The 25,831-nt window shown below is 29.1% G+C and overlaps 1 protein-coding gene across 3 annotated transcripts in view; it reads right to left on the bottom strand.

Moving 5' to 3' along the window:
* The window catches only part of LOC107443469 (cytochrome P450 4V2), a 29,968-nt gene extending 19,230 nt beyond the window's left edge, over positions 1-10,738 (bottom strand). Inside the window, exons 1-2 of one of the 3 annotated variants that reach the window (XM_043039900.3) lie at positions 10,383-10,738; positions 1,836-1,948 (exon numbers count right to left, since the gene is read on the bottom strand). In XM_043039900.3, coding sequence (XP_042895834.2) covers positions 1,836-1,948; positions 10,383-10,587 — 318 coding nt within the window. In that variant the 5' untranslated portion in view covers positions 10,588-10,738. Of the gene's footprint in view, positions 1-1,812; positions 1,949-10,035; positions 10,061-10,382 lie in introns of those variants that run through there. The other 2 variants (XM_043039901.3, XM_071179647.2) reach the window with 2 other exon arrangements.
* Positions 10,739-25,831: the final 15,093 nt, after the last annotated feature.

Consider the following 25,831-nt stretch of genomic DNA (forward strand, 5'->3'; position numbering starts at 1 on the left):
TGTCTTCGGATCATCCTCAAGGATGTTTCCCAGACCGTCGCCAATAGCCCATTGTGCATCTCTAGTGCGACGTACATTAACTACAGGGTAACAAAAAAGTATAGGGATCACTTTTGTGGTTATCTACCACTAAAGTTTTAAAACCTTTTCACATATATAGCATACTGATCTAAAGCTCTGCTATTAGACTTTCAATTGCAATACTATTTCATAAAATCGCAAAAATGTCTTTGAAGAAATTTGACAAAAAGCTAATTGGTCAAGTACAAGCATTTTTAGAACTTCGATGGAGCCACAAGATTATACTAACCAATTTAAAAAAGAAATGTATTGTGATTTCACTCAGCCATGTCAGTCGCATCAAGAATTCAAAACTCGGATCGATGTAAAATAATGCAAAACCAAAAAGAAGTGGACGGCCAAACAAATTGAAAAAAATCAGATTTGCAGAAGCTTAATAAGATGACATCAAAACCAGATCCACCAACACAGGCAAGCATGACTAGAGCTCTTAACGTGAGTCAGAAAGTTGTAAGCTATCAACTAAAACAAAAGTTGAAGAAAAAATGCCATAAAGAACCTAAATGTCATCATTTAAGTGAGAGATGGGTGCAGATTAGGAGGCAACGTTCATGGTCCCTCTACAAGCTTCTCCGTAAGGACAGATGATTAAAGTTCATTACAACTGATGAAGCTTGGATCTATCTATCTGATACTAATGCTAAATCTAAAGTTCAATATCTTAGCAGTAGGCAGAACAGGCGAGACTTGACACCATCAACCATGGTGCCTCATCCCAAAGGCGTAATGGTTTGGATGGGCATATCCACCCATGGTGTGACCAAATCTCGGTTTGTGAAACCTGGGACCAAAATATATTCTGAGATATTAAAGCCCTTTCTTAAGGATTATACTGCAGATTGTACCCTAATGGTGATGCTGTATTCCATCAGGAATCCATCGCATGCATCTAAGGTCACCCAGAAATTCATAGCAGATCAGCAAGTGCAATTCCTGAGACCAGAGCAATGGATTCCAAACAGTCCTGATGCTGCACCGTGCCAGTATTTCTTATGGGGACATCTGAAAAACAAACTGAATAAGCGAAGAATTTCTACATTGAGAGGCCTTCAAAGAGCTATTAGAGAAGAGGTGAAGAAAATCCCCCACGAAATCATTTTACGGGCTTTAAGATCATCGCCGAAGCGTTGTAGACAAATCTATTATGCCAGATTTGAATGCGATGCGAAATTGACATCAATGAAGTAAAAATAGTCACATTTAAATAAAAGAAATTTTTTTTTAATCAAAATCTAGAAAAGTTTCTCGAGGAAGTGATCTTATCATTTAAAATGTTTCGCAATCGATCAGAAATCATACGCAATTTCTTCCTTCCAGAAAGCATAGTTTAATCTTAATCTTAGGCATAAATTGCCTATTAGATCTTTAACGAAAAGAGTATTATTCCGTGAAATTGTTATTGAAATAAAACCAACCGTATAAATTTATTTAAAAAATATTTTTTTAAAAATTTTATATTAAAACCAACTTTAGTTAAAAAAAGATAATTAGGTAAACTATAACCAGGTATGATAGAACCTAGAACTAAACAGGTGGAAGGCAAATGCCTTAACGAATGGGCCAAACAAACATATTCAGCAGTTAAATTTTTCTTACAATTTAATAAATTAAAAGTGCAAGGCTTAAGCTCGCAAACACAATGGCTCGAAATTTTTACCCATCTCTTGATTTAGACAAAGCTTTGAAATTCTAGCTTTGTTTCATTTCAATAGATATTTCACAAATTCATACCTCCCTGCAACTGTAAGCATTACCTCAACAGCTTCTGGTTTGTTCAGATTTATGAAAGGTGTAAACCCAAGCCAAACAGCAAATAATGTTTCTTTTTTGAATAAATGAAACATTGCCGTTGTGAACAGCCATACCACTGAAAAGAAATAAGTTAATAAGTTAGATATCATCGTGATAATAATTAAATTAATTTTCATTAAAAATATTCACGGTTTTTGAACCCTATTGTTTACTTATCTTAAGTTATAACTGCATAATGCTTTTAATCTGAATAGAATATTCTTTTTTCAGTTCGAAATATTTAAAATTCCGTTTTGGCGTTAAATGGCATTAAAGAAGAATTTTCTAACTTTTCAAGGAGATAATTTCCGATTGAAACCTGTTTTTTTTAAATACCATGGCACAAAAAAGCTCCTATAAAAAGTGATTATTTTATTTTAAGTAAATGACTATATTTTCTTCCGTTAGCTATTACTTGGTTTTTGAAAATAATAAGAAACATTTGCTTGATGTTGAAATAGTTTTTTTTTTCAAATCAGAAGAATTCTCACAATTCCTATGACGCTAGGTCAAAATGGGTTGGGATTCGATCTTTTATAGAGAATAAACTAGTAGAGAGGTGGCACTAAAAAAAGTTCTACTAAATATTCAGGGATATAATCTCGAATTTAACGATTCGCTATTTTTTAAATAAACTAGTAAGCAGATGGCATTCAGAAAGATTTTACCAAATATTGAAGGTGATAATCTCAAATTTAACGATTTAAAATCTTTTGAATAGAGATCAAGCTAATAAAGAGGACAGGGAAAAGAGAACGCTTTTTGAGTTTGAGGTTTTTATGATCCTGTCACCATACAGCAATCGATCGTAAAATTAGTCTAAGATGTGATCAACGATATCTATCTATGCCTTTGTATGGCTGTGGTCAGAGTGCGGGTGGGTGACCACTTGAAACAGTCTGCGTAGGAACCGAGGGTGTTCGGTATTGGTCCTCGTTAAACTGTTCTACAGTAAAGTGCTCGACTTCACGTGCAGGTCGTCGGGCTACCGAAACGGAGGTGCCATCCCCTCTGCAGAGAATCAAAATTGTGATGGCATGTCTTCGGATAATCCTCAGGGATGTTTCCCAGACCGTCGCCAATAGCCCATTGTGCAGCTCTAGTGTGACGTAAATGAACTACAACAACAACTATGTCTTTGTAGTGAGCGCATAAATATTTGATTTTGTGAAATCTACTTATTCGCATACTTGGCATTTTAATTGACTAAGATTGCTTGTCGATAATTTATTTCTGTATAAATATAGTTCCATATGAACTCTTCCGCTCTAAAATCACTCGGAGATTGTCACTTGAATATTTCAACCACAGAGATCTTCGATATTAAAAGACTTGGAGAAATAAATTAATGTCGTAGAATAAACAAGACCAAAATAAACATTTTCCAGGGTAACTTTTCAAAATGTCACGTACTGCCTTATAAAAACAGACTTTTTTTTTGGGGGGGGGGGGGATATTAAAAGAAAAGTTTTTTTTTCTTTCTAAAAATCTATGTTATATTGTTAGAATTGATGCTTAAAAACACCTCTACTCTTCTCTGCGCACTTTCCACTTTTTGGAAGGAAATGGTAGTGGTTTGAGGAGGAAAGAGCCAGGCAAGTGAAACATTGTTTCCTATGTATTTTTTTACGCTTTCTTGAATGAAGCCAATCGGATTTTATCTTATTTTATTACCGTCGTTGAGCAAACGTCTCAATTTTTGTGTTTACGACTACCAATGTTCAACTCCGTAGCCTTGTAATTTTGAACCCAATCCAGAAAACAAGGAAATTCCAGTATCAAGTATTGGGAGAGATTTTACTTTCGTGCAGGACTTTCTTATGGAACTAAACCGCATTTGCATTACACAGAGAGATAAACCACGAAAAACTCCCTTGGTTAGTCTGACGTCTAGGGGGCTCCGCCCTTGATCCGAGATGATATTTTACGTCTGCACTATGGTTAGTGAGAGCCGGGAGCTGAATTCGTATCGACCAGCCATCGTGGGATAGGAACCCGGTTCACCTCACTGAGGCGGATGCTCCATCTCCTGTGCCACCACAGTTCATGAGATTAACAGTTTAGAAATTGTAAGTAATTTCTATACAAAAAGTACCATTGGTATTTGTCCCTGCTCATGCAAACTACATATTTTTTCACGCAGAATTGAACGAGCCTAAATACGAGTAAATAGAACAGAAAAATCAAAAATTACAAGAGTGTTTATGTATAAAAAGTATTTTTTTTCTCCTATTTATGTACAAATTTTATATTGGTATCTAGAGGCAACATGAGCATGTAAGGTTTCATATTCCGATGGAATGTATTTCATGCTGAATTGAATCATATAAAATAAAAATCGATAAGATAAATATTTAAGAAGTTATATTACAACTTCGTATTTTCGTTTTTTTTAAATCGCAAAGGCACGTGATTCTACATAAATTGACTACCATTCATCGCTGATGCCTGAGATTGGTGCAGTGAATTGCTTCCAGCTCTCTTAGGTGTTAAAAAGATAAATAACCTGGCAATAACAAAAAACTTTTCAAGGCAAGGAACAAAGAGAAGAAGTCATTAAGAAGATTGTGTAATTTTTATTGCTGGAGTGTATTATTATCGGAAGCTATTAAAGCATCTTATCGTGATTTATTATTCATGAGTCAATTGATAAATTATATAAATATATATGATCGTGAAATGATATATGATAAATATATATGATATATATATGATAAATATATTGATCGTAAAATCAGTAAAGCTGATGCAAAAAAATAAAATTCAAATTATGTCTGGTATTTAGCTCTCGAAACTGTTGCCTTTAACTGTAAAAGCTGCATTATCGAATATATATATATATATATATATATATATATATATATATATATATATATATATATATATATATATATATATATATATATATATATATATATATATATATATATATATATATATATATATATATATATATATATATATATATATATATATATATACATATAATAAATAAATAAATACAAGAAAACACGAAGAAAGTTAAGAAAAACAATAAGTTTCATTTATTGCGCTTTAGCTGCAAGTAAACAGAACTCATTAGATAAGTTCAAAATGAAGAATAAAGCAAAGAAAAATAATAGACATATGAAAAAAAGGAGGGGGGGGGAAATAATAAGTAAAAAAATAACAAACAACAGTTTATTTTAAAAAAAATGAAATGTTAATTAAAAAACCGGAAAAAAAGATATAATCTTTTCTTCAGCCCACACGATTATATCCGCAAAACAGAGTGCTTTCTGGTATTGTATCAATAAAGCCAAAGCCAAATATATTAATACAATAGTGTGAGGAGCACTCAAAAAATATTTTTATAAAAATAACAACAAATAAAATAGATCACAAAAAGTAAAAATAACATGTAAAAACAGATAATAAAATAAAAGAAAAAGAAAAAAACATTAAAAAGGGGGGACTATAAAGCGAGCAGCAAAATCAGATCAACTTACATGGACGGATATTTTTCAAGAATGATAAAAAATGTTTTCGCAGAAAGATTGCCAGATTACAAAATATGAAAAAAAAAGATGAAAACAAAAGCGCAAATTGAGTGTAACAAGAGGGTTTTAAAGTGTCGTTCTTACTGCACTGCTGAAGTGATCTGTTATTCTGAGTTTTGATTTGTTAGTTACCAAGGATGGGCCCGAAATGGATGTGCGCAAGGTAATATTATACTGGATAATTTTAAAAATTGATCATATATAGTTTTAGAAGATAGATGTTTATTTAAGAAAAAATATAAAATAGAAAAGAGAAGCATAAATTGCCTGTTTTGCAGATAATTTTAGTCGCGGATTTGCACGATATGGATTAGCACATAGAAAAATTATTTAAATTATCAAAGAAAATTTTTTTTTCAATAGATAATTTTAACACGGATTTGCCCGAAATGGATTTGCACATGGAAAAATTAACAATGAAAAAATTTTAGTAGATAATTTTAGCCACGGATTTGCCCGAAATGGACTGGCACATGGAAAATTGTATAAATTAATAAAGAAATTTTTAGCAAACAATTTTATCCACGGATTTGCCCGAAATGGATTTGCACATGGAAAAACTGTATAGATTAACAAAGGAAATTATTTAGTAAAGGAATTTTTAGTAAATAATTCTAACCCCGGATTTGCCCGAAATGGATTTGCACATGGAAAAATTATACAAATTAACAAGGAAATTATTTAGTAAATAATTTTGGCAATGGGTTTACCTGAAATGGATTTGCACATGGGAAAATCATAAAAATTAACAAAAAAAAATGTTTAGTAAATATATCCACCAAAATATACGATTAATTCAATGATTTTATATAAATCGTTGCAAATAGTGACAAATTAAATATAAAATTTCTTTCTAATATGGAAAAAGACTTTAATAAACAATATAGCATTAAACCAATTTAAGATTTTGTCTTCTCCCTTAAGAATTATGAAATATATAAGTTCTGCGATCTTATTATTAACTTTTCTTTCATTAATTTACATTTCAAAATTCTTTGTTTCGATCTTATAAAAGCCAAAATAAGCAAACTTTTCCCTAATAAAAAGAAAAGTTTAGATAATTTATATTTCGTTATTAACTTTCAAAATCCTATTTTCGATAAGATCAAATTTCACAACGTTTTTGAAAATTTTAAAGCTTTATTTCCATTAAAAGATTTTAACATAATTAAAAGTTTTAAATATAACAAATCTCTTGGTAGAACCATATTTAACTATTGTGATATAAGTAAAAATTTAGGGAGTAGTAATATATCCGATTATGAATGTCACTGTGAGGAGGATAAATATTTTGATTTTGTTGATAAACATCATAAACAATATTATTACTGGTAATTTAACTATTATAGAAAACTTGGAACTTAGGAATTTAATGATAAAAGGCACAAAGTTTAGACCCATTTACCATATATCAATCAATAAGATTCAAAAATACTTTCTTAATGATCTCAATAGCTTTTGTTTAAAGATATCAAATAGATTCTCTTTACCTTTAGGTATGCTAACAGAATGGAAATGGGGAGTTTATTATTACTTTAAAAACTTTATTTTCAATAATAAGGATAATTTAAATAAGAATAACAATTCAACAAATTTTTCTAATATTGTTCAATCAATTAAGCAACTACAAAAAAATTTTGTTATTACTCCCATACACAAAGCTAACAATAATTATGCTATATTCTGTAAAAAATTCTATGCTGAACTTTTAAATACGGAATTAAAAAATAGTAAAAATTTTGAACTTAGTAATTTCAATAATAATATTGTCATTAAAAAAATTTTAGCTTTTTACAAGAGATTAAAAATTAAAATTAGCAATATACAATTTCCTTACTTAATTATCAGTCCTAAATTTCATAGAATTCCAGTAAAATTTAGAACTATCACATGTGGGTCTAATACTTATTTAACTAAACCTGGCACCATTTTCTCTAACTACTTAAATAAGATTATTAACTATATTACTAAAGAAGGTTTCTCTTGGATTATCACTAATAATCAACCGATTTTAGATTTCATTAAACATAATAAAATTAATTCTATTGCGACTTTTGATTTCCAGGATCTTTTCAATAGCATTCCCCTTTCTAAACTAAAAGATGTCCTTTTGAATTATCACCATGATTTTAAAAATATCCTTTGTTGCAATTTTGATTATTGGGAAATTCTGATTAATTTTTGTCTTTTTAGTAATTATCTTTACAATGGAAGGGATATTTTTCTTCAAATTAATGGAATACCACAGGGATCTAATTATTCATCTCTCTTAGCTAACTTATTTTTGCATTATTATGAAAAAAATTTTACTCTTAGCATTAAATTTGTTTTTAGATATACTGATAACTTAATTATCTTTAATTTCCTAGATTTTACTGTTTTATTGAGTGATATTTACCCTGAGGAATTAATCTTACTTCGTAATAATGATGATAATATTTATTTCAATTTTTTGGATTTGGGTATTATGGAAGTTGAAAATATCTGCTTTGTTGATTTATACCATAAATGAAATGATTTTAATTTTAATATTAATAAACTAGTTACTTGGAATTCTAATGTTTCTAAGAGCATCTATCTAAATACCACTTTTAATGAAATGAACAGAATTAAAAGAATATGTAGTAATATTTATTTATCCAAAAAACAAATCGATAAACTCTTTCAAAATCTGATAAAAAAACAACGGATTCCCAACTAATGTAATAAACTTTTATATAAAATCATTGAATTAATCGTATATTTTTGTGGATTTACTAAAAAAATTTTTTTGTTAATTTTTATGATTTCCCATGTGCAAATCCATTTTAGGTAAATCCATTGCCAAAATTATTTTCTAAATAATTTCTTTGTTAATTTGTATAATTTTTCCATGTGCAAATCCATTTCGGGCAAATCCGTGGTTAGAATTATTTACTAAAAATCCCTTTACTAAATAATTTCCTTTGTTAATCTATGCAGTTTCTCCATGTGCAAATCCATTTCGGGCAAATCCGTGGATAAAATTGTTTGCTAAAAATTTCTTTATTTATTTATACAATTTTCCATGTGCCAGTCCATTTCGGGCAAATCCGTGGCTAAAATTATCTACTAAAATTTTTTCATTGTTAATTTTTCCATGTGCAAATCCATTTCGGGCAAATCCGTGTCAAAATTATCTATTGAAAAAAAATTTTTCTTTGATAATTTAAATAATTTTTCTATGTGCTAATCCATATCGTGCAAATCCGCGACTAAAATTATCTGCAAAACAGGCAATTTATGCTTCTCTTTTCTATTTTATATTTTTTCTTAAATAAAAATCTATCTTCTAAAACTATATATGATCAATTTTTAAAATTATCCAGTATAATATTACCTTGCGCACATCCATTTCGGGCCCATCCTTGGTAACTAACAAATCAAAACTCAGAATAACAGATCACTTCAGCAGTGCAGTAAGAACGACACTTTAAAACCCTCTTGTTACACTCAATTTGCGCTTTTGTTTTCATCTTTTTTTTTCATATTTTGTAATCTGGCAATCTTTCTGCGAAAACATTTTTTATCATTCTTGAAAAATATCCGTCCATGTAAGTTGATCTGATTTTGCTGCTCGCTTTATAGTCCCCCCTTTTTAATGTTTTTTTCTTTTTCTTTTATTTTATTATCTGTTTTTACATGTTATTTTTACTTTTTGTGATCTATTTTATTTGTTGTTATTTTTATAAAAATATTTTTTGAGTGCTCCTCACACTATTGTATTAATATATTTGGCTTTGGCTTTATTGATACAATACCAGAAAGCACTCTGTTTTGCGGATATAATCGTGTGGGCTGAAGAAAAGATTATATCTTTTTTTCCGGTTTTTTAATTAACATTTCATTTTTTTTAAAATAAACTGTTGTTTGTTATTTTTTTACTTATTATTTCCCCCCCCTCCTTTTTTTCATATGTCTATTATTTTTCTTTGCTTTATTTTTCATTTTGAACTTATCTAATGAGTTCTGTTCACTTGCAGCTAAAGCGCAATAAATGTAACTTATTGTTTTCTTAACTTTCTTCGTGTTTTCTTGTATTTATTTATTTATATATATATATATATATATATATATATATATATATATATATATATATATATATATATATATATATATATATATATATATATATATATATATATATATATATATATATATATATATATATATATATATATATACATAAAATTCAAAATGCAGACAAAACATGGAAAAAATTACAGAAGAATGAAAAAAGGGGGAAAAGGAAAAATAGTAATAAAAATAACAAAAAACCGGAAAAAAAAGAAGAGAATATCCGAAAAAAAGGGAAAAAATTAATAAAAATCTGGAAAGTAAAAGACATAATCCTATCATCAGCTCACACGATTGTATCCGCAAAAAGGAGTGCTTTCTAAAATTGTATCAATATAGCCAAAGCAAAATATATCAATACAAAAGTGTGAAGAGCACTCAAAAAATTTTTTACAAAAAAATTACTACAAATAAAATAGAACACAATAAGTAAAAATATCACGTAAAAACAGAAAATAAAATAAAGAAAAAACAGAATAAAACATGAAATGAAATCTATAAAGCGAGTAGCGAATTCAAATGAACTTACATGAACGAGAGATTCTTCAAGAATGATTTAAAATATTTTCGTAACAAGATTTCCAGATTCCAAAATTCTAAACCAACTGCGCAAATTGAGGTAAAAGCGTAAATAGAGGGGTTTTCTATTAGTGCTTTCTTACTGCAGTACTGAAGTGTGTCTCATTTGCTAGTTAACAAGGATGGTAACTATTCTGTTTCTGTTAAAAGTTGGAACAGCTCAGTTTTCTGTGACTTTCTCGTAAGACTATGTATGTACTCTTACATATATGCACACACAGATATATGTAAACATAACCTTTCTCAAATATCTGTTCCAAAACAATTAAACAACATGATAACTTAGATGTTACTTACCTGCTGTTGGAGGCAACTTAATCTCTGGATATTTTCGCAAGCCTAAAACTTGTATCAGTCCTATAACTTGAGATGGAAGAATTTTTATGTATTTCCTTCTTTTTCGAAATTGTTGAAACAAAACCCAAACACACAAAGATACTATTACTATGCACACGCCTTTAAATGATAACATAAATTTCATCATCGTGACAATTTTATCCATTTAAAAATAAATAAATTATTTAATTATGATCTATTTCTTCTGCTTTCAATCGTAGCATTTATTAGAACGTATTCGTATAAAGATGTTTATTTTCCTTTTGACAGTTTTCCAGATGTATTGAGAAATCAATAAACACAATAATTTAATTATCTAAATTTGATATCTAATCTTTTGGCCATGCAATTTATTCAACAGACATCTCACCCAATTTTTTATTTTATTTCGATAAGATAGGAAAAAGAAAGATTGAGTGAATAAATCTTCTGGTGAAAATAGTCACTAAGAGTGAATTGGGTCACTGGGAATTATCTGACCAGATTTTCATTACCCTGCACTGTTAAAAATTTCTCGAAAAAAATTATTAATTAACAAATTAATTTATTTATTTAATCCTTATTGTATCAAATTCAAACAAAACAATTAAATAACCATAAATAGATGATATTCAAACTGTTTATTGTGAGAAAAATCTTTTTTCGTCTGTTTTAATTTAAAACGGTTAAACAACCAGAATTTCATTCGTTAATTCTGGACACCTTAGAAAGCCCCTTAGGTACGCATGTACTATTGCTGACAAGGCAAGTCCATCAATTTCATACCTGTCTGAGTGGCGTTTGCACCCTAGTGTTAGCTCCACATTGTTTATTCCATTCATACTGGACCTTGGACTACTGGAACTCTCATTATCTCATAGATGGCAGCACCACATATCTGATTGACTCAAAATGGCTTACTGTTTTTCTCCTCTGACGATAGATGGAACCACTATTTAAATTAATAAAGTCAGATCTCACGGTTCATTTGACAAAAATCAATTCAAACATTACCTATCTCCAATGTCCGAAAGCCTAACATCCCAAGTAGCACAGGGATATTGTAACAGCTTTAGTCTACATCGACCGACATTGTAAATATTGGTGAAAATCGACATTGTGTGTACGATATTGTACGATTCCCGCCGATTTCACATTAAAAGTCTGTTTGTAAAACTTTTCACTTTAAACTTTATTGTGTTCTTAAATCAAAATTAATTCAAAGACAAAAAATGACATCAAATTGTTATAATTCCAAAAAATAAATTTAAAATATAAATTTAGAGATATCTGAACAACACTCGGACAATATTTGATATCAATATTGTAATTGTGTTTTTTTCACGGCATCGATCGTTTTCTCTAAATACTGAAATCAACGATATACCACTCGGAACCGCAACCGAAACCCGTTAAGATGCTGTTTATCATAGTCCGCTACGTCTGCGGTGTATTTATCTTTTGTCTTCTTATATTTAAATCTAATTTCGTCTCTTAAGATTTATATCTTAGCTCATAATGTAAATGGAATGAAAGTTGTTTCGATTAGGCGAGCCCGAAAACTCAAACCAGCTGTAGATTAAAGTGAATTAATGCACCTTGTTGAAGTGAGCGAATTCTCTGATCTTGGCGGGTATGTGCTGTTTTTAATATATATAATTATATATTGCAAGAATTGCATCGATTTCCTCTTTTTTCATGTCCAGGCTGCTTAACTATTTAATTATATCACATTATTCAATTCTCATACTCACAAACAGTGGCGTAATTTTATAGTATGTTTGGAGGTGTTAAGCCTTCGAACATGCTTAAGTTTATATATTTTCACACCTGCAACTTGTACGTTCGATGAAAAATATTTTTTAATACTTAAACTAATTAAAAATTTAAGAGCTAAGCGAGCTGACAAATAGATCATATTTGCATATTTTTTAATTATTAATTTGTCATGATAGATTGAAATGTTTTTTTTTTCGAAATTTTAAATTGAAGATTTAGTATGTACTAGATTCATTTAATATGTCTACTGAGGATTTAATAAGATCTCTAATGTTGCTGCTAGTAAGAAGTTTTTTTCTCAACAGTACAAGTTTGCAGATATATATATATATATATATATATATATATATATATATATATATATATATATATATATATATATATATATATATATATATATATATATATATATATATGTTTAATTATTTAATATTATGTTTAATGTATTTAATTAATATATAATGTTTAAATTACAAAACAAAAGAATTGAATCATGAAAATTTTATATGTCTACATCTTACTTACCGAATCGAATAGCTCATTAATCAAGTAATGAATAATTTCGGAAGGGGTTTTGATATGTATATATATATATTTGCCAGAATTACGCTAATGTCCTATTTTTTTAGTCCAAGTTTGTTAACTATTAAATTATATCACATTATTCAATTCTGATATTCCCGAAGACCTTGTTTACTTTTATTGGTTCTGCGCACTATAACAATTTGTCTGCTCCTTTTGGACTAAAAAAGTGTCTGAAAGACTTGAAATATGATGAAAATTGCCTTTATTTATTTTTTGACAGAAATTTACCAGTCATATTTGAATTATGCTATTAAATAATAACTTTTTGATATGCTCAATATACGCCGATAGTGTCGTAAATTGATGTATTTTTTCTGTTTTATTTTCGTCAGTTATTGATGTTGATTTTCACGTGAATTAAGTGATTAATTCTGTCGAATTTTATCAGTTATTGCTACTGATTTCTCCATAGTTTTTAAATCTGATATTTTTGATACAACAGCCTAATCAAGAAACGAAACACTCATTTGAGGTAACCGATTCGTGTGAATTTGTCGTCAATCTTTTTTTTTCGCTAAGTACTACTGCAGATTTAATGATTCGCAATTTATTTTTTATTGTGACGATTAGTTATGAAAGATGAAGGAAATAATTTCTGTGTCCCCCCACCTCCCAACAAAATGCGAAAATGTTACATGTAATGTTATAATAAAAATTACACGTTCAATTTAAAGAAAGTAATGTATGGATTTTTTTTTAAAGCACAGGTCTTTTGTTATTTTAAATTAGTAACATATATGTTTATTATTATGAAAAGTATCTTGCTGAAAAATATTAGTGCTAGAGAATTTTGTCGCAGATAGCTCAGAAAAATTCTGCCTCAAGGATTCAGAGTATAACAGCTTTGGTTATACCTATCATTTCAATTAATGTTATTATAATGCTTTTTTAAATTTATTGTTGTGTTTTTGTCGGAGAAAATAGTAACTTCGGTAAATCATAACAATTTCTTGGAATTATTGATGGAAAGTCAGGGATTTGAAAATCTAAAATGTTGCAGATATCCTGTACATATCAAAATGAAAAGCAATCCATAACTGAATATGTCCCAACTTTGCAACATATTTTAACTTATGTGATTCTTAAGTCAGATATGACTGTGATAAGTGTTTTGATGGTATAGGTATTTCTCCGCACACAATTTATACATAGAATTCGTGATAATTGGATTCGTAAACATAAAATCTGATACTGCAATGTTTAATATATTTATGCGAAGGCCATTGCTTTGGAAGTTTCTCATATACAAAGAAGAGAACTAATGCAAGAACTCTTTTAGAAAATAAAGTGACTGAAATAAGAAATAATATATAATAAAAATGAAAAATTTAGATAATTCCTTCCTTCAGCAATCCCATGCCCGTTTTACTTAATTGATGCTAAAATATGAGATACATTTTGTAATGGTTATTAAAACATTATATATATATATATATATATATATATATGTATATATATATATAATAATATATATATATATATATATATATATATATATATATATATATATATATATATATATATATATATATATATATATATATATATATATATATATATATATATATATATATATATATATATATATATATATATATATATATATATATATATATATATATATATATATATATATATATATATATATTCTTTCAGATATGTTATTTTGAAACCATCTGTAAAGGCTATCTATGCTCTTTTACTTCAGCACCATCTTGGAATTGGCGATGACATATTGTAAATTAGAATGAAAAGGGAAACAGTGTTTTGAAAGCCTCTCATCTGTTACAAACGCCATCATGGGTAATTTTATAGACATAGAATTTTAAAATTTGTAATAAGACTACTTTTTCATGAGTCATTATCTTGCACTTAAATGGATCAGTTATTCCTTAAATTAGTTACCCTGGTCCTTCCTGTTTTATTTGGCATAGTTTGTATTCTAAACTCTAATACTTTTACGTTTTACAGCATTGTATGTTTCAAAGTTCAAAAGATAGCCACTCAAAAGATAGTTTTGTAATGTTTTTCATGGCGTCTTTTCTCAACTACTAGCTATCTGGGTTTGTTGATTTAAATCATGATTTAATACATGATTTAAATCAAATGATTTTTTTGTAAATCATTGATTTTGAAAGTTAAAAAACAATGCTTTAAATTCTTGATACTTTTATTGTTTTCTTTTCATAGTTTTAAAATTTATTTCAAATAAATTAGTGCATTAATTAATTTTAGTTATTGAAATTACTTTCTTTCTTGGTGTGTGTTAAATTCCAACACATTTGAAATTACATTTTTAAAAATCTTTTTGAGTCTTGAGATTGATTGGATAGCATTAAATGGGTACAAATTAAAGTACATATTTAATGCTGTCTTAATATATACTTGCATAGCTGTAGAAAGTAATTAATAAACATGAATTCTTTCAACAACAAAAAAAAATACAAATAATGTTAATTAAAATTCTACCTTTTGATTGCAAAAGCATGGAATTAAAATCTACATTATATTTTATTAGTAGAAAATGTAAAGCTTGAGGTTATATTAGAAGGGGAAAAAAGGGGGCTGATGAATTCAGATGTTTTTTTCCTGACATAGTGTCATTCTTCCCTTTCAAAGTCTATTTAAAGCAGTAGAGTTGTTAACTGGTAACTGCTTTTTTTCTCATAATATGTTTATAGTATCTTTGACATTATCACATCTTCTATAAAGAAATTTTCTGAAAAAAAATTCCAATGAGTACATAGATTTTTTTAAATTTTTTTTAAGCTTAACTTATCTATTTTGATATAAGATTAAAAATGAATATTTTAATATAAAAATGATTAAATATTTATTTATTGATGAATGACTACATTTATAAACACAATCTGTTGCATTTATTTTGTCATATTAAAAATCAAGAGAAAAAATCTCACTTTTTAATTAAAATTATGGTTTGTTAATTGAAACTTTGTTTTAATGGTTAAAGAGCAGGCATCTGTGTCCAAGCCAAACTCATTACCACTTAGCGGTACCTTTACAAAATACTTCACTCTATCTGAATCAGCACTGGTAAGCGCATGTTAGTTTTGGAATTTGTATTGACTAGCCGGGTTCCAATCCCAGCCGATACTCGGATTGGAACCCGGATCATCTCATCGAAAGGGGACAAAATAATTTTTAAAGATTATTCAAAGAAAAACTTTTTCCCATCTATTATATTATAAAATATAATATTTTCCATGTGTTATAAACCTACACGTAAAGGGTCGTAAGGTTCTTACTATAAACTTACTCGTTTTCCATATGTTATAAACTTACTGAAAACATAAAAACTGCTCTGGTTCTATGCAAAAGAATTGTCAACCTAGGGATTAGTATAAACGCTGCTAGTAGTACTTGTGTTATGCTTATGTCTACTTTAGTTCGCGTAATGTTTTCAATATAACTATTTGTCTTTTAATTTAAAGATATTAAAATTAACCACAGTTCATGTCTTATTTTTTTTCAGTTGCTACCTTCAGACTGTATAACGAAACTAGCTGACTAGAAAAAGCTGAAAAATTCTTGCCACCGCCAACAACCTTGAAGGCAGGAAGACTAAGTTTGCCTCAACTGACACAGTTTTGTTTTAGAAACAATTGATTGTATTAAAGAATACAATAAATTATAGAAATTAGTATATTATTCTTTACTGTTTAATAAAAATTATATTTCATTTACACATTTGACAACTGTTCAAGCCCTAATAGATATTTTGGCAACACTTTAATGGACAAAGGCTATAAGTAAATTAAATCGTAGCTTATTCTACCTTGCTTACCCTTTTTTAAATCAGAAATCTAAGGAAGTTACTCCTATTATTTTATTATGACAATATCAGTGTAAATATTGCTTTTTTTTTCTTTTTAATCAGTTTTCCTAAAATCGAACTTGATGCTGTGAAGATAAGGAATTTTGTTTTCCATACATACTATTTAAGTAAAATACAGATTATATAATACTAAAACGTAACAGCAAAAAAGTTTATCGTTTTAAATTAAACATATTGTAATTTTAACATCTACATAGTAAACAATAACTTTTAACATCTACATAGTAAAATATAGATGCTGTAAAAATTATTTCACAAATCACTTAAAATATTAAAATTATTTCACAGTATAAATGGCTGCTTGTACCCTGAAAAAGAAAAGAAATGTCTTAACAAAACTATTTACTTTCTAGCTTATTTTCTAGAACAATAGTAAAATATACCTGCCTACATAAATTTATTAAATATTAATAACTAAGCTGCAGACTTTAAAATTAATATAAGTTATGGTAATAACAAATAATTTAATTTTAAACAAGCTAGAAAGGTTTTGTTATCAGGTTACAAACAGGCATGAATATTTTCAAAAACTAATTTTCATTTTCTCAAATAACGTAATTTCGGCAATTGTCGGCATTCCACAGCATTCGTTTTTTGAATATCGTGCTGACGATGTCGGTCGACATAGTACAACGTTTGTAAATGCAGAGAGATCTCCCAACGTTTTTACAATATCGAACAATATTGTTTTGCAATATTGAATATACGTTATAAAAGGGGTCCATTTTTATATAGTACAATATTTCGCTACGATATTGTACAATGTTCAAAGCTAAGTTTTTACGATATCGTTTTTGTGAATTGTGCTACTTGGGATAACCTATTTATAATGTTCAGCTAAATACTAAATCTAAATGGTTTCAAAACCGTATAGTTTTGTATTGATGATTTTTTAACCATTTAAGTCGTAAACGGTTTCAAAACCGTGAAGAAAAAATTTATCCTAATAGCAAATTTTACTGTTAATCAGATGGACAGACCGCAGTCAGTAATTTTACCATTATTTTACACGGTCAGAAACTTCTCTGAAAAAATGGGTTAGTAACAATTAATTTAATTGTTATTTTACCATATTCAAACAAAAAAGTGTAATAACCGTAAAAAAAGATGGTAATCAAACTGTCAACTGTGAGAAAACCGTTTATTAACTGCTTGCATCTAATACGGTTAAACGACCAGAATTTTATCGCAGCAACTAAGCCCAATACGTAGCAATGAGAATGCAGCAATGAAAAGATTTTTTTTTTTTTAAATTTTCATTTGAGCGAGATCTTAGATCAAGGAGGGCCTGACGATGCGCAGGGCAGCTGATGTCTGAAGCTTGATGATGAGGATTATGGCTGGTTCCAAAATAGGTATTGGAGTGCCAGCAGTTGATACAGTATTTTTCGTCTGAGAGACATTCGTTGGTGTAATGATCGCTTCCGCAATTAGAGCAAGTGGCAAACTCCTGGGTGCAAGAATGAGTGGAGTGATCGAAGCCTTGACACCATGAGCAGCGTCGAAGTAATATTCATTTTTTAACAATGCATCTGTTAAGGCCTATGTACAGTCCGCAAAAAAAAAAAAAGATATCACCCTGAATAACTTTCGTTCTAATGATCGGATTTTCACGAACTAAGTGTCAATCTTAATGGTTCCTGGGGGTGACCTCAAATATGCTAATTAATTAGTGCTAACTATTAATAAGTTACGAAATCAGACACAAAAACGTACTTTCTCTGAATAAACATGCATTTTTTTTACATATTTGGATTTCTTATCTTCAAAATATAGGGGGTAGCCGCAATCTGGGAAATGTGGTCCCAATAGTTTGGTCAGGAGAGCGATTCAAAGTTCGTACCCCTTAATGTTAATTTCGCTTTTTGCGTTTTCAGTCATATTTTCAAAACTAATGAAGCAATTCAAAAAAAATTGCACCCACTCATAAATCTCATTTACCCAAAGATAATTTCATGCAAAAAATAATTTTTAATAATTGTTTATTATTTTTTATTATTTAATTAAAGTGAGGATGGAAAAATATTGAATTATAAGGTATGAATTTTTTTATACCATATTAATCTACATGTTTTTCAATTGAAAAATCTAAAGTTTCAACTGTTTTTATTTATTAGAAGCTGAGAAAAATTAAAATTAATTATTTTTAAAAAAATAATTTGGCGACAATAAAGAAATAACTAATTGGGGCGATTAATATTAAAATGTGATAAACTTGGGAGGAACTTGACTTCGCGCGCGTAGCGTAAAATTTCATTCATATTTTTTTCGCTAATAATCGTTTGCTAATCTTTTTATTTTTATTTCTTTCACACTATAAAATACGATGTTTCTTTTTTAGTCATTTAATAATTTATTTGCAATTTAGTAAAGAATTTTGAATAAAAAACACTTTATTCAACAAATGTCTAGTTTTAAAAAAGCGTGCTTCTGATAGAATACACCAGATTGTGCTTATTTAATGTGATTATTTTTTATTTTTTTTATTTTGTTTTTCAATAACATATACAATTTCAATAATATACATACGTATGCATAGATTTGGAATAATATATTTATCAATTTCTTGAATATATATTTTGTAAATATTAATAAAAATACGTATTCAACATTTTTAAACATCTCTCACAACATCGCAAATTTCTCAACATCTTATAGGGTAAACTAAACAATGAAGGAACACTTAAGCTAAGCTTGCCTTTAAAAAAAATTCCTAAAAATTTCAAAATTTTTAATTTTAGCTAAATGATGGTGTCGACATATTTGTTATTAAATGCAAATTATGTAAAAAAAGTTAGATAACTTACATAATATTGTTTTAAGCTATTGGTGGTTTAAATAATAAGTAGTAAGATGACCAAGTGAAGGAACAATTCTTACCAGTGAATAAACACTAAATTTTCCAGAGAATGAACACTTAATTTTGAGAATATTTGATGCTCGTTAGGAATCCATAGGCCACACAAATGTCTAAAAACAAGATTTTTCCTGGAATTACGACATATAACCATAATTAATGTGGAAAATGTTACTTTTTTTTCAGTCATGGAATGGAAAGTAAAATATGTTTGAATACATACTTTTAAAAAAATGTTTTTCTTTTTTTTCTCACAGTTTAATAGTCCGTTCTAAATTATGAATGTTTATCATTGTGTAATCTCATGATGTTTTTATTATTATTATAATTCGATCATTTTTTTGTTTAATCTTTTCCTCATATTTTTCAAGCTTTTTTTTAAATCTTTTTAAGTATTTTTTTTCTCTTCGTCATGAGTAATTTATTTCTTTTTCTTTTGATTTAACCTTCCTCTTTTTTCCAAATTTTTGGCCAATGTAAATGTATCTTCGAAATTTCTTTTGATTTTCCAGTTCCATTTCCAGAATTCCTCACTGGATAATAAATGAGAAAAAGGAGTTTCGAAGTTTGAGTAAAACCCATCTCTCATTGACTTATATCTAGTAGTTACTTATGAAACCAATCGTTTTTGCAACTAACAATGCCTCAAGAGGACTTATCTCAAAATCAGTTTTCAAGATACTTTCATTATTAATGTTAGTTGTCTCAGCTTCAGAGCCAAAATTTGATTATACAATTGTTCTTTTTGAAATAAATTCTTCAATATTGAGAAAAGCACAGGCTATTGGATATTTGGGAGATTAAACTTTTCTGTCAATGTTCCTTTAAAAATTTGCAACATAACTTGTGAGATTTCCTTCTCAAGCTTCTGAAGAAATAGCGCATCGTTACTCTGGAAGCATGTGTTTTGTTGAAAAGTTGTCTTGCTCATTAACTCTTGGTGTCTGTTTTGCATGCATTTGTTACAGTCAACGTTTTCTACATCGAATGAAAAAATATCGCATTTCATAAAAGCAATTTAACTTCAGTTGATGCCTCAAATCTTATTTAAAAATGGATGTAAAATTTCCTAGACATATTGTTTTACAATTCTTTTGTTTTCAAGGTCTAACGAGATTTTCGAGAATTACGTAGAAAACTAAACCAGAAAATTTGTTTTGAGGAACAAAACTTGCTCAGTTTCAAATTGATATGAGATTTATACCTATCCGGAAGAAGCAAAATTAGGAATTTGATTGCATTTTTAATTAGCCATGGGTAGAAACATTTGCAATATATTTGTAAAATGTTGCTGCGGTCATCGTTTCATTTCATGAATAGCTTTTTCCAATGAAATATGTAGCAGGGACTGATTCTGTAATATCTCTACGAATTCTTCTGTAAGGAAAAACTACCAATGGAGGTACTTTTTCTTTCCTAGGTACTTTAGAATATAAATCCTTATAATTTTTAAGGCAGCAGATTTTTCCCGTTTAAGGGCAGTATTCAACTTTTGTTTCATTCGCATTGTAAATGCAATCACTTTATAAAAGGATGCCAGGGCTACTTCCCTCCTAAAGAATCTCTGAAGTTCTTAAAACCAGTATTTCGAATATTATTCTCTAAGGGAAGTTTTGCCTTTTGAAATTATCTTCGCATTGCACTGAGTTATCGGTGGATGTCACCTTAAAAAAACTTCACCCATTTTTCACCTAGATAATTGTCTTTAAATGGATTTTTCCTACCAGTTCCCGTTAGGACATTAAAGACTGCAATAGGATAATAATTTAGCTAATTATTGGCACAAAATCCTTCAAAGATTCCATTCAAGCTTTTATTATTATATTTAGTTGTTATATTTAGTTGCTATATTTAGTTAATAAACATAGTTTATTAAGGAGTCTAAGGTATGATGTAATAACTAATCACTACATTTATAAAGATAAATAATAAATTACTTGTTATTATAATTCTTTAATTAAATTTAGCAATTAAATTTGCATATTTAAATGAAATAGTTATAGGAACTATTCATACAACATTTAACTGAATTTTAGGAGTCCTCTATGTCGCTGAACTACTAATTATCCAAGTAAAATCATATTTCACACATACTATTCATTCACTGGGAAATCTATTCTCAGTGAAGGAACATGCCTGTTCCTTCACTGGTTAGAAGTTGTTTTTTTCTATTTTTAACATAATTTTGATTTATAATATGACAAAAGGTACAAGAAAATTAAAATTTTTCTTTTATTTTCATTAACTTGAAAAAATCCCAGTAAAGGAACACTTGTTTATACATTGGTTTTTCATCGTTCTGTAATCCAGTTAATAAACACCCCCTAATCTCAGTACTTGCTTATGTTATGATGCTTAAAATAAATAAAATGTAACTTCAATGACCATATTTTGAATTCTTTTTTTCACAATGAAAAGAAAAAGCATTATTATATGCAATTAATTGTAGTTTAAACGGATAACAACAAACACTGACCTTATAATTTTGTCAAAGAAACAAGGCGTTGAACAGATACTAACAAATTCAAAACTTTTTTCCAGAGAAGACTCAAAGACCAGATAACTAAATGCATTGTTAGAGGACTTCCTATTGTTAGGTAGTAAGCTACTCTTACCAATCAATCTAAATTAAAACGTTTAAAATCTTATTTCTAAGAAATATCTATGAAATGCTCCTTCATTTGTTGGTTTACCCTATATCATCCTAATCTTAAAAGAAATTTCCGGAAGTGTATCGCAGAACTATTTTACCAACTATTTAATAAAATTTTAACATTTTAAAATTCTTATTCTTTTCCATTTTACGTTTATTATTTCTTCATTAATATACGAATAATTTTTTTAGAACTTTAATTTGGATTTTCTTTAATTTAGGTTTCCTTTTCAAATTATAGCCAAGTTTTTTTTAAAGAATTATTGTCTGCTAGCTGAGAATAAAACCTTGTTAAGAAATTAAAAACATTCAGCTGTTTAAAATTATTTAATGCAAAACAGCTGATTATTTACTTAGCATACTATTTTTTTTGAAAAAAGAATATAAATTATTGATTGTCTTTTTTTTTTGTTTCTTGTGACTTCAACTTAGATTATCTAAAATAGTGTTGATGTTTTTTAAGTCACTACAAAGAGGATAAAGATACCGAACATAAAAAAGCTGTGGAATACGTAGCCAATTTTTTTAGTGTCTTAAAATATCTCAGTATCTTAAATGTCGTCCTACTATCTTAGTTGTGAAATTAAATTTTTAATTATCTGACCACGTGTGATTCACTAATTATTTCATTACATCTTTTACTCTTTATGATACCAAGTAGATTTTTTTTCTGATAATATACTAAACTATTTAGTTTAATTTTTTACTTTAGCATGATTTCCAAGATATTATTGTAGTATAATTTGTAATCAGGAAAATGCCTTATTTTGTTAATCAGGAAATACTAAAAATTGAAATTTGTAAGGATTCCGAAGCTGTGCACACAATACACAATTTCCGACCTTATTTTAATAAAAAAAAAATTTAAAAAAAAACGTGGCAAGTAGGCTAACATACTTTTTTCAGAAACTGTGAAAACTAATTTTTCCTATATTTCGTCAAAAGAGGATAAGAATGATATTTCTCCAAGGGACCTACTCAATAATTTCGCTATTTCCAGAATGAAATCTGTTTGATCGAAACATATTATTCCTTGAAAATTACACGAGGGAAAAATTAACTTTTATTATTTATCTAAGCTTATTCCATTTATTTAATGATAGCGGTATTAAGGTTAAGGATATGCGCCGGAAGCTCCGTTTATTATTATACTATAAATGCATTAAATCATGTAGCTTGAATAATTTATTTTAAGTAAATTATTTAATAATTTTAAGCAAATAAGGGTGTAAAAATAAACTCGATCGAAATACTCCGAAAGTATACCCTGAAATATATGTAGAATAAACTTTGGAATCGATATACACAGTCCAGTCACATTAATGTGACCGCCACCTACCTTCGACGTCAACGTGAAATAACCAATCACAGAAGGCAGGTGGCAGCATATTACAGTAGAGTGTATATAAAGGATGTCCTAGGGCATCGGAAAGCATTTCAAGCGTTGGCGTAATGCAGAAACGTAGCGATTTATCCGACGTCCAAAAGGGCATGATTATTGGCCTTTGGGCCAAGTGTGGAAGCATTTTGGAAACGGCTAATTTTGTGAACTGTTTGTGTGTCACCGTGGTGAAAGTATACCGTGCATGGTAAAATGGCACTATCCAAAATCAGCGGCTTGGCACCACGGGCTATAGATGACAGAGGCGTAGGAAAGCTACAGAGATGCTTTCGGGTGAATAGACGTGCAACTGTTGAGCAACTGACCACCCAGATGAACCAAGGGGCTACCAAGTGTGTATCCTCAACAACGGTTCAGCGAATGTTGCTGTGCATGGGCCTCCGCTTCAGAAGCCTGGTTAATGCATCTATGCTGACTGCTGTTATTTGCATGCCAGTACCGCAACGGGACGTCCACATAGTGGTGACAGGTAGCTTTTTCCGATTAATCACATTTTATGCTCCATCGAACAGATGGACGTTGGCGTATACGGCATGAAACGTCTGAAAGCAAACGCCCTGCAACAATTATCGGAAGGATTCAGGCTGGAGGAGGGAGCATTATGGTTTGAGGAATGTTTTCCTGGCATTCACTGGGTGCACTCATCATTGTGGAAGGAGCGATGGATCAGTACAAGTACGCATCTGCCCTTGCGGACCATGTCTACCCCTTCATGCGAATGATTTTTCCTTAAAATGATGGCATCTACCAGCGGGATAAGGCGAGGTGTCATAAAGCTAACAGTGTATGTGCGTGGTACGAAGAGCACAAGGATGAGTTTATCGTACTTCCCTGGCCAGCAAACTCACCGGATTTAAACCCAATCGAGAATCTGTGGGACCACCTCTATCGGGTTGCTCGCGCCACATATCCTCAACCGCGTAATCTAGCTCAGCTGGCTATGGCACTGGAGTCGGCATGGCTCAACATTCCAGTGAACACTTTCAGAAACCTAACTGTCTCTCTTCCTGCACGTCTCGCAGCTGTTCACTCTGCCAAAGGTGGTTATTCTGGCTTTTGACTAGTGGTCACATTAATGTGACTGGACTGTGTATAAAAAATACCTTTTCAAACAACTTCGAGTAGAACGGAAACGCTAACTTGTTTAAAAAAGTTGTCCTTGTTACTATTTAATTTTGATTCCTGGTACTAGGGGACATTCCATTTTCACATTCGACTTTTGAAATTTCAATTGTAAAAGGAATTTTTTTATGACCTTAAACTAAAATGTTAAGGCTTGCAGCAAAAAAAAAAAAAAAAAAAAAAAAAAAAAAAAAAAAAAAAAAAAAAAAAACATTTTTTTTTACTGCATTAATTTTTTTACAAAGTAGTGAATTATTATTTTTTCAATCTAAGAACCTGTGCCTATAACATATGTAAAACTTATTTTAATATCGAGTGAAATAATTTAATATGTTGTGTAACTAAATGGATAATCCCAAGAAACTGAATCGAAAATATAAAAACTTCATTGATTTAAAAAAATAATAGATGATAATAAAAATAGACATGTTTTGAGCGTCCAATAATAAAAGTCACAAGTTATCCAAGCCTGACAAGTCTTGAGATTGTGCGATTATATTTGAAAACTCGAAACATGTCGACTTTTACTTCCCTCTTCATATGTTTTGAAGCCAGTTGAGTTTTTATCGTCAATTATACTGTTTTACAATTGGGTCTTGATCATTATTTTGATAATTATTTTACACTAGTTAAAGTAAACATATGCATTTTAATATTTTATCAGGATTCATATGGTCTTTAAAAATGTAAGAACATCAATATTGTAAAAGTTATATTTAACTTAAAAATTAACATTTTGACACCAGATATTTTGAGTTAATGAAATTAAATATTTTATCTCTTAAGTTTTTGTGCCCCCATTTCAGTATCTTAAGGATCTTACGAGCTCTGTTTAAAAAAAAGAGCATCAGATATATATAAGAAAACAAAAATAACCATAGTAGCAGTATTTGGTGGTAAATGTAGCTTATCGTAATTGAAGAATATGCTGTGCGACATTTTATGGTGAATTTGCGAACGTATAAGTTTCAGAATGTATCGAAACATGAGGATGCTATTTGCTAATCATCTTTATCCAAAGGAAACTATGTAACCTAAATATCTAGTAGAATGAAGCGATTTTTTAAAAAATGAATCCTACAATTTGCAACATATTATTTCAATATCTTATTCTTAAACATAACATATTTCAATCTTTGTAAAATGCCACTAAACATTCAGCAATTCCTTGAGTTAT

This window comes from Parasteatoda tepidariorum, chromosome 1 (assembly GCF_982258835.1).
Source record: "Parasteatoda tepidariorum strain Cologne lab strain chromosome 1, Ptep-v5.0, whole genome shotgun sequence".
NCBI classification, from domain to species: Eukaryota; Metazoa; Arthropoda; class Arachnida; order Araneae; family Theridiidae; genus Parasteatoda; species Parasteatoda tepidariorum.